Raw genomic sequence first — 18,036 nt, 5'->3', positions numbered from 1 at the left:
CAGGTATGAGGTGGGGCTTGAAGCAATTGAGTTATGTAATTAACAGTAGCAATGTTTACAGCGTTCCCATCACACAATGCACCCCCTCCATGTTTTCTGTTTTTTTTTGCTACAGCAACATTTCATTCAGTTGAGTAGTCCAGGACATGATCTGATTGGTCAAAAGTGTGTGACTATGTATATCACAACTGGGCTTGTCTGTCTCTAAAGACACCTTATCTACCAAAATGTTAAAAAGCACACGCAGGGATATAAAGTCTGAGGGAAAACTCAGTTATATTATTTGGATAAAAATATCCAGACAGGGAATGCATAATCATGTGTGACGCTATGTCCTCAATTTACCCCAAATATGCTACATTAGTTAATATTGGGGATTGCCAGATGACTGAGTGACTGCCTTACATGTATTTGGCCTCCAGGGGGCAGAGTGGCATGCAGTAAAAATAAGCCAACTGCAGAAATTGTGCTTCCAAGCATTCATTATAAATATGACAGTGTTTGATATTAAAATCTAGGCCTAGGCATGACAATGCAGTATATCATATATTCATAGATGTGAAAGGTTCAATGAGATCAAAGCCAATCAAAAATATAATAAAAAGGCACCAATGCAAAGTATGTTGTTTTTTTGTTAATTGTACCCTTATATTTTGATGAATCAGTGTTTCACAAGTAGTGATTGAGCATTGAGAAAGAGACAGAGAAGAAACAAATTACGCCCATAAGGGGTGAATTCTCACTAATGTCCAGCACAATTGAATGTTCTTTCTCCCATTGACCTCAATGCATGTTAGAATTTGCACCTACAGGAAATCCTACATTAGCCCTGGTCTCTTGCAAAGCAGATTTCATTGTTGTCCACCAAAGGAAACCCACTCCAGTCCAATTCAACTCACAAAAAAAATCATTATCGCACTGTCATCAGTCCTGTTCCTTCCACAATTACGATACCCACAGAACAAGCCTTACTATACCTAGTCCAACACAATCTGTTTCTGCGAGTGTTTTATAAGTGAATGGGTTTGGCTGGCTGGCGTTCCATCATTGACAGAGCATGTTCTCCTTCCGTTCTCTGAGATCAGGGTAAAAGACGGTAATGTGAAACATTCGTAAATAGAAATAGAATGAATACAGCCTACACCATTCATCTGAAAGACAATCATGTTTGTTTTTTATGATACATTTCCATCTGAATGCTATGTAATGTAACATCCTCCAATCAGTGTAGAGCAGTGCAATGGCCGACCCGCCCAGTGCAGAGAGGTCCGACGTAGAAAGATAAGCAGGCGTATCTGGTGTAATATCAGTTCAGTGCTCGATCGGCAGCAACAGTGAGAAGCCAATCAAAGGAGTATGCAGCAGAGTGGGCAGGGCAAGGGATCGAGAAGTACTGGTAATGTCAGGGAGAGTCATTTGAATCATTATCCAGATGCTCTAATCCAAAGCGATTTATAGTTCATGTTAGCCGATTTACACAAACATTGTGCTCAAAGTATAACTTGATATATTATAAGCATGACATTATAGCGACATAGATCTACTGTTGTGAGAAAACTGAACCCATGAGTTACCTGAAAATAGATACGTAAAGATACAACATTTATTTCAGATCTCAAGAGAAGAGTTCATGAGGCTACAAAAGCATTTAAGACTTGGAACTCCATCAGTCTTCAACCAGATAGATCATTGATCTCATATGTTTGACCAAAGTGTTCATGGTTCATATGTTTCACCTGTGTTCCATGAAGACATGTAAAAGTACACGTTTGTGTTCTTTGTTAAATCACACTGTGTTTTATCCAGTTCTATGACTATCAAACTGTATTTTAGAAGCCAGGTATGCAGGCAATTCAGAAGGGTTCACAAAAAAGTTTTCTTGCAAATAGAGACAATGGAGCTTTTTCAGTGGGTGACAGATGGATAGATTAAAGCGGACAGTTAAGTTGGTGAGCCTGACCAAATGTTGATACATAAAAAGATTGTCTTTTGTAAGATGTGAGCGTCTTTGTGATATATTATAGGTTTTCTTTTATATAAACGTGTGATTGGTGAGAGAATCATTCACCTGGTCAGAAATGCATGAAGTTATCATTTGATTTGGTCTTTCAGCTTATAGTATGTGATGGACTGACAGACAGAAGACTAACTGTATGAGACAAAGGATAATGATAAGTCCCAAATGGCATACTAATCCCTACCGAGTGCACTTTGACCAGGGCCCACTAGGAGAGGTATACTAAACAGTATAGAGTGGATCAAATCCCAATGCCCCTGAGCAGTGAAGGGGACATTGCCCTCTAATGTTCTGTGTTTCGGTTGGGATGTGAAACAGTCCTGACTCTCTAAAGATCCCATGGCACTTGAGTGAAGGGTTGTTATCCGTGTTGTCCAGGTTTCTTTTCCAACCTGGACCCCATATCACCAGTGCTACTTAATCATACCAACCTTCCAATGGACTCATTCATCCCGTCGTCACCCTGTAACTAAAATACATTGTAAAGTACTAGAAGTATGGCGTAAATGCGTCCACTCAATAACGTATGTATAGGAAGCTGTTACGATTACAGGGTATTTGCAACTTAGTCATGTTGCCTATCCATGCTGCTTCTAATCTGCAAATATCCAAGGTTTAGGATCAGAGGGAAGTGAATTATGACAAATGTGTTTCTGTCTGGTATCGACAGGATGCACTTCCCTCTATCGAACAGCTTACCCAGAGAATCCCAGGGGTCGGAGGCGGCTCCAGCCCCGGCCAGACAACCTGCCCCGGCCATGGGGAGGGGGTGGTGGAGGGGGGTGTGACGCTCCGTTCCTGTCAGGTCCCTGGGGTTGACGCTGGTATCCGGGGGAACTTCTGAGGTCACGGCAAAAACGTCCACCAGGTCCATCATGGCCGACTGACCGCAGGATAGCAAGGAGAATGTTCAGTCAGTCTGAAATGTGTCTCGCAAAGCCGTTTTCACAGCCCTTGTCACAGGGTGCTAATAGAAATCAGATTATTGTCAAAACTAATGTAAACGTAATGCATGAATACTGTTAGTCAAACTCCTAATGTTTTCGTATATGACAGTTATGTACCAGCTAAGCGTACCAATTCTATAGGCTACAGTGGTTTGGAAAGGTATCAGAGCAAGAAGTACGCTGCCGAAGCAAACAGCGTGACAACCGTCTCTAGATTACCCATGATGCTTTTCCTCTATAAACAAGTCTGTCCCTAAAACAAGTCTGTCCTAAGCCCCGTATACAGCAGACTATGTAAAGTTGTAGCATTCCTACCCCAATTCCACCAGCCGCCGCCTCTCGCTTGCTCTCCTCCAGAGCTTTCTGCAGCAACGACTCGTCTCCTTGGCGACTCTGTTGCTCCTGGCAACACACACACGTATGGTGTTAGATGTGACAGGAAAAGCTCACTCATTCACAACAAACAAGGTGGGAGCTAAATAGCAAAGTATTTCCTATATAGTGCCGTACTTTTAACCAGGGCTAATGGGGCTCTATGTGGACAATAGGACTTCACTAGAGGTTCACAACAGATTTGAGTGACATTTGGGATGAAGGGCCTCTAGACAGTACTGAGTTATTGGCACAGTCACAAAAACAAACATTACTGACTACTAGACGACAACTAACACAATGGTAAGGTCAGTGAAAAGGGCAGCACTGATCCTCCCACATTAAGTTTATTATATTTATGCATATCACAATGCAAAAAACTGACTCAATGACTCAAGAATATGTAAAAGAAAACAAGAAACCAGGCAAGCCTAGTTCAGCCGGCCCGCAATAGAAAGTGTTGCCATCTCGAGATTCGAACTCGGGTCGCCCACGTGAAAGGTTGTGTCACTACCCCACAGAGCTGTACATTCGCCCGGTTTTGTCTCTGGTGAACCTCAGGGAGGCTCGAGATCAGGGCTTGAACCTCGGTGCTCTCGGTAAAGCCTCCCAGGACACTGGCCTGAACGATCACCTCTGGTTCTCCTCCACCTCCTCCATCGTCACCAGAGTCCATGTCAGTCTGGGCCATTGTGATTAGTTAAGAGATACCGGTATAAAGTTTTACATTTAACTTGATTACATGCTTGTATGCTGTCCAACGTTTATACCTAAATAATAGATGAGAACCGTGTGACATATTGCATGGGCGTGTCAATGTACAAAAGAGGATAGATGTGTTAACTAGCTAACTAGCTATGAGCTGGTAGTACAGTACAGATGTTGGTGGTTGCCAAGTGGCAACACAAATCTGATTTAAATTGATAAGAGAACATAAATACATAGCTCGTACATTTGGATATTGTAGGATGAATCATACCTGTATATATGGAGAAAAAAAATATTCAGAAAATGAATTACTGTTACTTACTCCGTTTGTTCTGTTGTGGAGTTCTCGGGTTGCTGCAGCGCCCAAGTACGCTATGTGATTAAGTACAAAAAGCGTTTTGTTTTTGAGTGAAGCATACTCATTGGACAGAACAGACTATAGGGATTTCAGACATGCATGTTTCTTTTTCTCGTGCATCACTAGTAATCTAGTCACATTTTCAGAAGTGGTGTTATGATTTCACTAAATGCCCACTATGAACGTATTGATTTTACTAAAGCCTTTTGATCCATTTTGGGTCAGATTTTCACTGGTTCGGGTTAGTAGTGTAAAGGAAACATGAAAACATGCAAGCAATGTACTTGCAATGCATTATTAGTATTCACACAGCTATATAACAAAGCTAATTAAGACAACTCATAAGATGATACAAACAGATCATAACTTTGTTCACTGCTGTGTCTATAATTTAAGTAAATGTATTTCCAATATTGTATGTAAGCTCTATACATGCTACAGTTCTCAAAGAGCTGGGAATGCATTTCAAAAATGCACTTCAACACAAACAGCAATCAATCAATCAAATTTATTCATAAAGCCCTTTTTACAACAGCAGTTGTCACAAAGTGCTTTACAGAGACACCCGGCCTTAAACCCCAAGGAGCAAACAACAATAGTGTTGAATTTCAACACATGTTTCATGGAATATCTTTTTAATGGTATACTAATTCATTGTGTATTGGTATTTAGCTAAAAAGTTTTCCTAACAACAAAATCATTCATTAATTTAGAAATCACCCAAATAAAATCGGAGGAATTTCCTTTTTCTGGATTGGCATCCAACTAGGCTCAAAACTAGCTGTGTCTATGCCCAAAACACCTTTTAGACGGAAAGAAGCATTTGGGTTAATTTGTGCGTAAGACCTAGCTGCAAACTTCAAGCAGGTTCTTGCCAATGCTGTGAATGTTTAATAATGCATGCATTATTTCACCAGATCCTTCATGATCCTCAATAAGGTCCCTCTGTATTCTCCACCAAAATGATTCCAGTGGTTGAGATAGTGGAACAGCTGGTACAACTTTTGTCTCTTCTCAAAGCCCGGGGCCTTGGGGATCTTCTCATGGTACCCAGAGTAGAAGGAGTCACTGAACCTTCCAAATATTCCTGCAATGCCCAAGTCAAACTCTGCATGGCCGTAGAAGGAGGCGGGGTCAAAGATGAGCGGGCCGTCGGAACACTCGGCCACGTTCCCCCCCCAGAGGTCACCGTGAAGCAGGGCCGGAAACACCTCCACGTCGGTGAATAGAGAAGGGATTTTCAGCTAAGGGGAGGAGATGTCATACAGAGATAGATGAGAAGACAGTTGCTGAACATACTTGAAGCAGTTGACAAAATACAGACTACAAACTGACATGAAATAAGATTTTTTTTTTTATGAGTTAAATAACACACTCCAGACTACTCTTGAACATCTGGAAATATATGGAAAGTATCTAGAAAGCAGAATGGCCCTATACATATTTTAATAGCTGATATTTCTTTAAACCAAATTTGACAAAAGAAATTGGACAGCATAAAAGATATATTTGGAACAACACTGAATTCCTAAAATCCAGGCAAGAGGTTTGGCCACCTCTGCTCTAGAGTCGAGAACTTCCAAATATGGTTTCAGGACTTATGAAAGTTACCTGCAGCTGAGCCCATAGCTCCCTAGCCTCCCTATCTCCATAAGACTTCTCCACCATGTTGAGTTGGTGCTGTAGTTTGTTTCGGGAGTAGAACGTCACCCATTCACTCTGCCACTCATTTTCCTGACAAGGAAGAGATACATTGGCCTTTATCATCATTTGTCATAAAATCCCATGTTACCAGATTCTCTATTGGGAAATGTGCAAATCAAGTTCCACCTCCTAACATCTGACAATCTGGTGTGTATTCATTTTAAGTAAAATATTAACAAAAACAAATTACCAAAACAGAAGCAAACAACAAAACCTGGATGAGTTACAAAAATTGTTTTAATAGAAAACACCCGTTCCACAATTTCCTACCTGAGGGAGGTACCCACAGCATGTGGGAACATGGAAGCCAAACTGTTCAATAACAGGAACATCGGCTCCCTTTCCTGTGTACATTGGAACGAGCAGTAAAGACATGGAGTACTGTAATCTGTAAAACTGTCATAAATTGTATAGTGAGAAAGTTGGACTAGATTAATTTGAGTATGTGAGAAAGCTGGACTAGGTAAATTAGAATGTACACCAATCAGCCATAACATTATGACCACCTGCCGAATATTGTGTAGTTCCCCCTTTTGCCGCCAAAACATCCCTGACCCGTCAAGGCATGGACTCCACTAGACCTCTGAAGGTGTGCTGTGGTATCTGGCACCAAGACGTTAGCAGCAGATCCTTCAAGTCCTGTAAGTTGCGAGGTGAGGCCTCCATGGATCAGACTTTTCTGTCCAGCACATCCCACAGATGCTCGATTGGATTGAGATCTGTGGAATTTGGAGGTCAAGTCAACACCTTAAACTTGTTGTGTTCTTCAAACCATACCGGAAATGTTTTTGCTTTGTGGCAGGGCGTGTTATCCTGCCGAAAGAGGCCAATGCCATCCGGGAATACCGTTGCCATGAAAAGGTGCACATGGTCTGCAACAATGCTCATGTAGGTGGTACGTGTCAAAGTAATATCCACATGAATGGCAGGACCCAAGGTTTCTCAGCAGAACATTGCCCAAAGCATCACATTGCCCCCGCTGTCTTGCCTCCTTCCCATAGTGCATCCTGGTGCCATGTGTTCTCCAGGTACATGCACCCGGCCATCCTCGTGAGGTAAAAGGAAACATGATTCATCAGACCAGGCCACCTTCTTCCACTGCTCCATGGCCCAGTTCTGACGCTCACGTGCCCATTGTTGGCACTTTCAACAGTGGACAGGGGTCAGCATGGGCACCCTGACTGGTCTACAGCTACACAGCCCCATACACAACAAACTGTGATGAACTGTATGTTCTGACACCTTTCTATCAGTACCAGCATTAACTTTTTCAGCAATTTTAGCTACAGTAACTCGTCTGTTGGATCGGAACACACGGGCCCACCTTCGCTCCCCTCGCGCATAAGTGAGTCTTGGCCGCCCATGACCCTGTTGCCAGTTCACCGCTTTTCCTTTCTTGGACCACTTTTAATAGGTACTGACCACTGCAGACCGGGAACACCCCACAAGTGCTGCAGTTTTGGAGATGCTCTGACCCAGTCGTCGAGCCATCACAATTTGGCCCTTGTCAAAGTCGCTCAGATCCTTACGCTTGCCCATTTTTCCTGCTTTTAACACATCAACTTTGAGGGCAGAATGTTCACACCCCCTGACAGGTGCCATGATAACAAGATAATCAGTGTTATTCACTTCACCTGTCAGTGATCACAATGTTATGGCAGATCGGTGTGTAAAAGTTGGACGAGGTAAATTAGAATATATGAGAAAGTTGGACTACGTGAATTAGAATATGTGAGAAAGTTGGACTAGGTGAATTAGAATATGTGAGAAAGTTGGACTAGGTGAATTAAAATATGTGAGAAAGTTGAACTAGTTGAGATCTCTACCAACTGTCTGCTGATCCTTGTTCTGCCTGTCCCTCTGTCTCTGGTTGTGCAGGTGCAGATCAGCAAGACACTTTCCTAGCTGCTTGGAGTGCCTGGGGGATTTGATCAGCTGACCATTAACAGATGAATTTCAATAATCCCAATATTTATTAATGTACTAAATTATAAAAGGAAGAAGAAAAACAAAAAGAAGACAGGCAAAGACAACAAGATATGCTAAAGACCGGTGTATAGCACTGTGTATAAGTGGGCTCTCCTACTTGCTGAGACCCGTCATGTCAATGTGTTCCATGACAAATGCAGACCCTCCTGTATCCAGCTCTATCACCTTCAAAGGCTTGGGGACCTTCACTGTGCCTGTCATCAAGATGGCCTCCAAGCTGGCCTGCTCACCATCAAACATTAGCTTTGCCTGGAAGACAAGGATTAGAGATGTAATCCAAGGAAATGTAAAGTTTAGAAAGTGGCCTAGCCCTACGTGCATACATGTATTGCACCCAGTGGCATTTTTATATGTAAAATAATTTCAAAATATAAGATACATACCAGTAAAGCTACAAAACCCCCTCTTGCTACTGATGTGTTTATTTAACCCTTGTGCCCTCCTCAAATGTACTACCCTCTTGACACCTTCAAGGAAAAAAATGTCCCATTGACTTCTATTAAAAACATAAAAAAGTATCTCAATGCCATTACAGTATAAAACCATGCTGTAATGTAAGCATTTCACTTTGAAGAAAAGTTGAGATATTTTAAATGTTTACTGTATTCCACCACACACACACACACACACTTTTACTGTATTCTACCAGATTCGCCCATTTTCCCATTGTAGGCCAATGGATGAAATTTTTGTATTTTTCCCAGTTATATTATGGAGCCATGTTACTACCAAGGGGCCCCAAGTGTTTTTGTGTGCACGTGTGTGTCTGTGTGTGTGTGCGCGCACGAGTGTGTGTGCATGTGTGTGTGTGTGTGTGTGTGTGTGGTGGAATACAGTAAACATTTCAAATATCACTACTTTTCTTCAAAATGGAATGCTTACATTACAGAATGCATGGTTTTATACTGTAATGGCAGTGAGATAAAAAACATGTTTTTAATGGAAGTCAATGGGATATTTTTGTCCACGAAGGTGTCCAGAGGGTGCAAAATTCATAAACAGAGTATGAAAGACATGTAAAAGTTAAAGACATTGGATTTAAAAAATGTAACAAAAAATAAGAATTCTGCCCAAAAACCATGCCCCTAGTTGCAACACAGACAAAATGATCACCAAATCAACCAAGCATCAGAACCAATGTGCCTACAGGGCCATACGCGAACAGCAATGAGCTCAACACCACTGAAGGCCACAACGAAGCGGAAAGACAACTTTTTAGGGATACAGAACCATTCTACAACCTTAATAGATAAGCATGGACATACTAACACTCATCACCATCTATATCAATCGATCCAACACAAAAATATGACCAATGAATGGACCTGCCCCACAAAGGCAGGATGATAAAATATACTTTCACTCACCAAGGCTGAGGGCTCACTTGAAGAGAAAGGTGGCACGGCGGTTCTTCCTCTGGGCAAACTTTTCGATTACTTTGGGAATTAAGTCATGTAGCTGCTGAATCAACTAGCTTTTGATGGATAACATGCCCAATGCGTTGAGGTGCAGCTGTCCCATGGTATTGCGAGTGAAGGTTTTTACCCTCTTCAAGGTGGAAAAGTTCCTCTCTGACTCAGATGTCATGATAGGTGTTGTTATGATCATTTTCAGCAGAGTGACGATCTCAGCAAAAGCCTCCTCTAGGTTACTCTCATGGATGGATCTTAACAGAGACAGGGCCATCTTACCAGTGTGAAGCTCAGTGTAGTGGTAGAGTGGTCAGCTCAGACTTCAACTTTTCCTCGTTTCCTAGAGGCCATAGGTTCACCGCACAGTCAAGCTCAGATGTAGGGAATGACAGAAAAAATTGGGGTAAGAGCAAGCTGTCAACCAGCTTGGCAGCGATCAGGTGGTGTCTTTGTGAAAACCTCTGCTCCACCTGAGTGATGACTGTGTCGCATACCTCAATCACCGGTGCTGTGTTGGTTACTTGTCGGCCTGGCTCGTCTGTTCCATTGTGAACAGTGGCAGCCTATTCATCAGTTCGCTTCCACATATTCTGGACATTCTCCTTGAAACGGGTGAGCGCACTGCTAATCCCAGATGCATCGATGCGCCGTTTTTGAAGAGTGTTGTATAAAACATAAACTTCTGATATAAGGAAGAAAAAAAATCCAGCAGCTGCAGAAAGGCTCGGTCTTGGAGTTTTTTTGACAGGCCGTTTTCCTCACTTATGGTGGCCTCATCCCATCCTAGTTGTGTGCGTATATGTCCTCCATACACAGGAGCAGCACAGCGTGGTTTTTTCAAACTGCATTGATAGTTCTACTTTTAAAGGTCCATCATACAGCGGTTGGCCTTGGAATGCGTCTCTGTGTTGCCTCAGCAAGTTTCACAATACGTTTTGTAGCGCCAGAGAAAAAGATAAAACACCTTCAGGATGCTCATCCTTGCTGAACAAAGTTGCTGCAAGGTCAGGTTCAGCTGGTGAGCAAAGCAGTGAACAAACTGGGCATGTGGGTATGTCTCTTTCATTAGCGTCTGTACCCCAAAGACGTTTCCACTCATTATAGCCGCACCATCATAAGTCTTTTCTCCCACCTTCAGTGGTTCCAGCACACACTTCATGCTATTAGAGAGGCTGAGTCCAGTTTTACCTTTGACTTTCACAAACTCCAAAAACCTCTCTGTCACTGTATTGTCAGGCAACATGTATTGCAATACAATCAACATTTCTTATTTACAGGAGACATCAGTTGTCTCATCTGCCTGTATGTATAATCTCACAGCATTGTCCAGATGACTTTCGCTGCTCTCATGTTTTGCAATCCTCTCAGAAAGATGTTTCAAATCTTTGTAACCCGTCCTCGACCAAGTACCATCTCCACCAAATAGCAGACATGAAAAATAGAAGAGTTCCTTCTTTTGTATGCTAACCATTAGCCACTTTTTCTTCAAAAACCACTCCACGTTAAACCCGTAAATACTTTTACCAGCAGTTTGAGTGTTGACGATATCCTGTGGCTGATGGGCACCAACTCACTTTACTTCAAGTTTCTCCTCCAAATTAAGGCTTTCAAACCGGTGCTCGAGTATGAATTCCACTTTATTCATTTTCTCAAGTTATCTGGTGTTTGTGAAGCTAACAAGCTAGCTAGGACAATCTACCCTCCTCGTTCTTCTTGCCAACTAATGTTGGCGCCAGACAGACAGACAGCCACTCAGGTCTAAAATACGAAATTACTACCGGCTGTCAGCCCCACTTGGCATCAAATTTGTGTGATCTACATTGATCACACTAACATTCTGAGCACGCATATTAATATTTTCACATGTACACTGAATTGTGAGAGGGGCTACCCCCACATTCACGCTTAGTCTATGGCCTACTACTGCAAACTCGAATCAGCAGAATGCAGTCTGAAGCATCAAGGTAGGGACCAATGAACATGAAATAAATTCCAAACACAAATGATTTGCAATTTAGGAAGATGCTATATTCATAGATAATAAATTACAGGACGTAATCTTAGAGAAATAAAAATAACAATTTTGTTGCAGTTCTTTCTGTTGACAACAGGAAAGATGACCAGTCGCCCCTTATTGCACCACCGACTCCCTGACGGATCCGGCGTTGTTATGGCAAATCCTCATAGCAGTCACACTCACTTAGCGCCTCCACACCAGATCCAAAATGCACGTTTTAGCGATGGCTAGTTCTATTGAATTGGCCGATTCGGATAGGATGTGCCTATACTCACCTAAAGGATTGTTAGGAACACCTGTTCAATTTCTCATTAATGCAATTATCTAATCAACCAATCACATGGCAGTTGCTTCAAGCATTTAGGGATGTGGTCCTGGTCAAGACAATCTCCTGAACTCCAAACTGAATGTCAGAATGGGAAAGAAAGGTGATTTAAGCAATTTTGAGCGTGGCATGGTTGTTGGTGCCAGATGGGCTGGTCTGAGAATTTCACAATCTGCTCAGTTACTGGGATTTTCACGCACAACCATTTCTAGGGTTTACAAAGAATGGTGTGAAAAGGGAAAAACATCCAGTATGCGGCAGTCCTGTGGGCGAAAATGCCTTGTTGATGCTAGAGGTCAGAGGAGAATGGGCCGACTGATTCAAGCTGATAGAAGAGCAACTTTGACTGAAATAACCACTCGTTACAACCGAGGTATGCAGCAAAGCATTTGTGAAGCCACAACACGCACAACCTTGAGGCGGATGGGCTACAACAGCAGAAGACCCCACCGGGTACCACTCATTTCCACTACAAATAGGAAAAATAGGCTACAATTTGCACGAGCTCACCAAAATTGGACAGTTGAAGACTGGAAGAATGTTGCCTGGTCTGATGAGTCTCGATTTCTGTTGAGACATTCAGTCAGAATTTGGCGTAAACAGAATGAGAACATGGATCCATCATGCCTTGTTACCACTGTGCAGGCTGCTGGTGGTGGTGTAATGGTGTGGGGGATGTTTTCTTGGCACACTTTAGGCCCCTTAGTGCCAATTGGGCATCGTTTAAAGGCCACGGCATACCTGAGCATTGTTTCTGACCATGTCCATCCTCTGATGGCTACTTCCAGCAGGATAATGCACCATGTCACAAAGCTCGAATCATTTCAAATTGGTTTCTTGAACATGACAATGAGTTCACTGTACTGAAATGGCCCCCACAGTCACCAGATCTCAACCCAATAGAGCATCTTTGGGATGTGGTGGAACGGGAGCTTGGTGCCCTGGATGTGCATCCCACAAATCTCCATCAACTGCAAGATGCTATCCTATCAATATGGGCCAACATTTCTAAAGAATGCTTTCAGCACCTTGTTGAATCAATGCCAAGTAGAATTAAGGCAGTTCTGAAGACGAAAGGGGGTCAAACACAATATTAGTATGGTGTTCCTAATAATCCTTTAGGTGAGTGTATTTTGATTGACGTGGGACATATTTCAGTGGTGCCTGGTGGAAATGGTGTCCCCCTCTTTAATGAATGAAGATATTATCCACATTGAACTAAACCTACTACAAAGGTTGGTGAGGGAGAGGATAATTAACTCTATGACTTTGGTCAATTTAGGTACTATGTCATTTGATTGACAGGGGGACACATATTTTGCTGGTACCTGGCAGAAATGGTATCCCCTCTGAAGATGTTATCCACATTTAATTAAACCCATTCTATGTTTTGGTGAGGGAGAAGATCAATATGTATATATATTTGTTCAATTTAGGCACTTTTATTTTCATTTAAATGGGGGCACAGATTTCGCCGGTGACTTGCAGAAAGGGTGCCCCTCTCTTTCTTGAATGAAAATATGTTTCTGAATAAAAAAAAAAAATCAATGTTGGTGAGATATATTTTGGACAATACTGGTGGTTTGATAATGGGGGTACTCCTCCAGTGAATATTTATTGTTCATTTAACATTATTCAGCTACCCATAAGCAAGATAAATATATAAGCCCATTTCCAATAACGCTGGGAGGCTGTGTAAAACGCAAATATAAAAGGAATGCAATGATGTGTAAATCCTTAATCCCTAGATTTAATTAAAAATAGTACAAATACAAAATATCAAATGTTGAAACAGAGAAATGTTACTGTTTTTGGAAATATACATGCCCATTTTGAATTTGATGCCAGCAACATGTTTCAAAAAAATTGGGACAGGGGCATGTTAACCACTGTGTTACATCACCTCTTCTTTTAAACTGAGAACACCAGTGATGTAGCTTTTGTAGTGATATGTTTTACCATTCTTGCTTGATATAGGATTTCAGCTAATCAACAGTTTGGGGTCTCCTTTGTTGTATTTTTCATTTCAGAAGGCACCAAATGTTTTCAATAGGTGAGAGCTCTGGACTGCAGTCAGGACAGTTTAGCACCTGGACTCTTTTACCACAGAGCCATGCGGTTGTATTACGTGCAGAGTGTGGTTTGGCATTGTCTTGCTGAAATAAGTTCTGCTCAGGGTTGTGTTCTGCTCAGGGTTAACTTAGGAGGACAGGATCCCTTGGACCACACCTCAGGACTACCTGTCCCGAAAGGCCCATAGCCATCCCGGTCCAAAGTCCTGCTGGTTTGGTTGCAGTTCAAGTAGCTGACGATACCTGACGATTTCAGCTGCCCCTCCACCGACCATCAGTGATTGTACCTGTCTTCGTCCATCTGGTAATACAACAGACTTAAATTATGTTTTATAGACTCTGGACAAAGCCCACAAGCATTTACTAATTATTACAACTTGTACTTAAAATGTTCCCCTGGCAAAGCCAGAAGAGAACTGGCCTCCCCTCAGAGCCTGGTTCCTCTAGGTTTATTCCTAGATTTTGTCCCATTTGGCGATTTTTTTTCTTTCCTAGCCACTATGCATCAACCCTGTTGTTGCTTGCTCTGTGGGGTTTCAGGCTGGGTGTTTAGTATACTTTGTTACAACTGCTGATGTAAAAAGGGCTTTATAAAATCCATTTGATTGATTGATCACAAAATGCATGCAGTATGCCATCAGTTTAGTCTTGCATCTGACAACAGAGGTGGTGCTGTAAGACCATAACACTAATGTTAAGGACTATTTACGACATCTTCTTCCTGAAAGTTTCAGGAAGTGTGTGTCTATTAAATATAAATATATGTTTTGACATTTTGTCTAACAATGAAAATGTAAATGAGTTGTCAGAGATGTCTGGGCGTATTGGTCCTGGGCATGGGCGAGGCCACCCCTAAAAAGGAGATCAGCACCCCTAAAACTTGGAAGTTATTCTAAAAATGTTGTTCGTCTTTGACAAGGTTAAATAATGTCCAAAACATACTCCGTAGTTTGTGGTTTAAAATGTATGTGTTAAGGATGAAAATGAAAACATCCCCGCTTAGCAAATGGTGTCATCCTCTTCTCTTCTTCTTCTACTTCTACATCTCCGCTCAGCACGACCGTCATCCAGCGCGAAACACGCAGAGTGAGAACCCGTTATGTAGTGTTGTGAATCAACTAAGTTGCTCCAAAGCTGTCTCACACTTCTTTCCTTTTACCTAGAGTTGTTCCGATTCCGAAACCATATCGGTGAGTAATGGAGTCAGTATCCTGAATCACGGTACACCTATAATAAATGTTTATTTTCGGACTATTTTAGTCCATCGGGTTCCCTCCGCTGTGGAGTAGCACAGGACCTCGTCCATAGTCATAGACGGAGAGAAGAAGCGCCAGTTACAATGTTCTTCCGCAAGACGCATGCAGTTCTGTTTATTAACTGCTAGAGCGTGAAACAAAAACAGCAGCGCGACAAATGAGCTGCGTACCTGTGTAGTGCCTACGTGTGTCTCTGTTGTTAAAGTTTATCGTTAATTTATACTCATTTTAACAATCGGGAGTCATGTAAACATGAATCCCTGGCGTTTGGACCAGAGTGAAAACAAACATATCACTGTATACCACCAGTATGTGTGAAAACACTCACTGTGGCTTTTTAAATGAATTGTTATTCATTCCTAGATTTATATCTGTTATTTTTCAGTTGTGGCTGACTATCAAACTAGACAATAAAAAAAAGTTGTTTTTCTTTTGCTGTATTTATTCATTCCTCACACATAGAGGATTTAACCTGAACCAGGCTTAACTCTTGAACTCCTAGCATTACTCTCTCTCTCGCGCTCTTTCTCACTGTGTGTGTGTGTGTGTGTGTGTGTGTGTGTGTGTGTGTGTGTGTGTGTGTGTGTGTGTGTGTGTGTGTGTGTGTGTGTGGCCTGCCAGTGAGCAATGGACATACGACAGTTCTTTAAAAGAAAAAAGACAGATTCAAGTGAGATACTAGGGACAGTCCATAATGACCTCTGTCTTGTTTTTTTTTTTCTTCTGAAAAGTGTTAAGCTAAAGTAACAGATAATGCAAACCAGGTATCTATTGTTGTATCAAATTACTTATCTAGGCAATGGCTCATACATGGCTCAGGAGGACCACAGGCCAAAGCAGACTCCAGCAGCTAGCTGTGATGTCTATTGAGAAGGAGTTGCTTGAAAAAATTGAACACCCAAGGGTCATTGACAGGTTTGCCACCCTCAAAGTGCGGCGACATTGATGAACTCTCCCAAAGTAGAGCCAAATGGGCATTCAGGGGAAGTACTTCAAAGATTTCCCTCTCTTTCTTTTTTTATATCTTTACTTTCTAAGTATTTTCAAGACCTCTGTAAATAATCTGGATATTTTGGACCTTTTGGTTTTACCTTCTTTTTTTTCCTTTTTTTTTTGCTCTTGTTTTATTATTATTTATTGATGACTTATATTTCTTTATGAAAGTTCAGACAGGCGTGCAACCAGATATGTTAGAGATGGCCATTTGTAAATTATTTACAGAAGATGAATTACATTTTGTTGTCCAAGTACCTGTTACTTTGTTCAATGACAATAAAGTTGAATCTAATCTAACCAATCTGATGACTGTTGATACAAAAGGAGGCACATGGAGTTAACGGTAGGGAAACCAGCTGAGTGAAGAAGGTTTTGTGTTTGTTTCAGGGGGCTGTCTGTGTGAACTCTCACAATTAGGCTGGTGCTCTGAAAGGTCTCAAAAAAAGAAAAAAATAATCTGGATTTTGGAGTTAGTTGAACCAATGTTAAAATGATAGTTATCTTTCATTAGACATATTTTTTGTTTTTGTGTGAAAAGAGGGTGGGTGGTGGCAGTGGGGATCATTGGGTGCTCAGCACCCCTAAAGCTCTGACCCTAGAATCGCCCCTGGTCCTGGGTAGGAATAGGTCTGATTTATGATTTTTTTTTAGCTCAAATTGTATGAATGTGTTGATTAATATTGAATGCCACCATTTGATAAATTCTTATTTTTGGGCGGTTAAGAAACACTGAACTAATTGATTCAGAATTGAAATGTTTTTGATTTTGATATTTCAGCCATGATTGTAGCCATGAATTTACATTTTGATATGGATTCCTATTTATCTATAATAAACGGTTGCATTCAATACAATAATTGGTTTTGAGACATACTTCAATTGTACAATACTACTTACATCTGTTATAGATACTTAAATTATTTTTCATGCTTTTATATTTAATTACTGAAAATGACATTGCTTTGCAATACAGAAAACTGCGTTATTATTTAAAACTCTTTCACAGGTATTAAAATATCAGTTATGATGAGATATGGGAAGATAACGTTATGGTCATGGTAGAAATGTAAAATAGTTCCAATCCTTTTTCATTTGTAATTGTTTAGCATATTTAAAAAGAAAATAGAACACACACATCACCATTAGTAACGAATCAAAACCGAAACTGAACCGATCTGGCACAGAGCCAATCCAGAGGTAAAATAAATATCAATTAATATATAAATATAGTCGATTTGGGTCTGAGCTGGGATTATGCTGGCCCAAGTCTGTTTAGATCCGGATTCCAGATCCGTATCGGCATTGGCCCGTTGTGTATCTGGACCCCGGGCCAAGTCCGTTACACGCATCCGTAATAGCTGTTGCAATAAATCTGGCGCGGAAACTTTTTGTTATCTGGGACATTAAGATTAAGCCATGAAGCTTTGATCTGAGATTCTGATAGATGTGACATGACAAGTATTTTGCATTGGCCAAGTTTGAACTAGTCCGAGAATCTCTTAAACTAACATTCTTTGGCACAAGACGCGGAATGATAGCAAAAAAATCTGGTACCCTAGGCTAAATATGAGCATATCCTATACTGCATACGTCAAGTCAAGTAAAACCAATGCAATGGGGAATTAATAATTAATTATATTATTGACCTGACTCTTGTGGTTGATCTTGACAAACACTCTCCCGTTGTCAGTATCATAGCTCTGTCCCTCACTGATAAAACCAGCTGCAGAATAGCCAGTTGACCTCAGCGTGGACGTTCCCAATTCCTTCTTCAGCTGGGCATCCATGACCAGTCTCCAACGCTCACCAAATGATCAAAGAACCTATTTCTCCACATGCTCACCGCCAGGGGTGTTTGACTCG

The 18,036-nt window shown here is 41.4% G+C and overlaps 2 protein-coding genes across 4 annotated transcripts in view; both read right to left on the bottom strand.

The window, feature by feature from the left end:
* tbcd (tubulin folding cofactor D) overlaps window positions 1-4,337 on the bottom strand; it is a 75,884-nt gene extending 71,547 nt beyond the window's left edge. The window contains exon 1 of the mRNA XM_029123625.2: window positions 3,893-4,337. Coding sequence (XP_028979458.1) covers window positions 3,893-4,027 — 135 coding nt within the window. The 5' untranslated portion in view covers window positions 4,028-4,337. The remainder of the gene's footprint in view (window positions 1-3,892) is intronic.
* Window positions 100-18,000, bottom strand: LOC105006161 (ketosamine-3-kinase). Of its 3 annotated transcripts, XR_004576451.1 has the most exons (10): window positions 17,820-18,000; window positions 8,193-8,344; window positions 7,933-8,024; window positions 6,377-6,450; window positions 6,014-6,136; window positions 5,317-5,646; window positions 4,367-4,416; window positions 3,280-3,366; window positions 2,717-2,900; window positions 100-2,486 (listed from the first exon to the last, which is right to left on the bottom strand). XR_004576451.1 is itself a non-coding variant. In XM_029123626.2 (9 exons), exons 1-9 carry the CDS (start codon window positions 17,958-17,960, stop codon window positions 2,891-2,893), a joined length of 1,059 nt encoding a protein of 352 aa, XP_028979459.2. In that variant the 5' UTR covers window positions 17,961-18,000; the 3' UTR covers window positions 100-2,890. The 3 variants fall into 3 exon arrangements, 1 of the variants encoding a protein (XP_028979459.2); XM_029123626.2 differs by having other exon boundaries at window positions 100-2,900; XR_004576452.1 differs by lacking the exons at window positions 100-2,486; window positions 2,717-2,900 and having other exon boundaries at window positions 3,326-3,366; window positions 4,367-5,646.
* Between the last annotated feature and the right edge of the window lie 36 nt (window positions 18,001-18,036).

Source organism: Esox lucius, chromosome 11, assembly GCF_011004845.1.
Source record: "Esox lucius isolate fEsoLuc1 chromosome 11, fEsoLuc1.pri, whole genome shotgun sequence".
Taxonomy (NCBI): Eukaryota; Metazoa; Chordata; class Actinopteri; order Esociformes; family Esocidae; genus Esox; species Esox lucius.
This window is presented reverse-complemented; position numbering and strand designations above follow the sequence as displayed.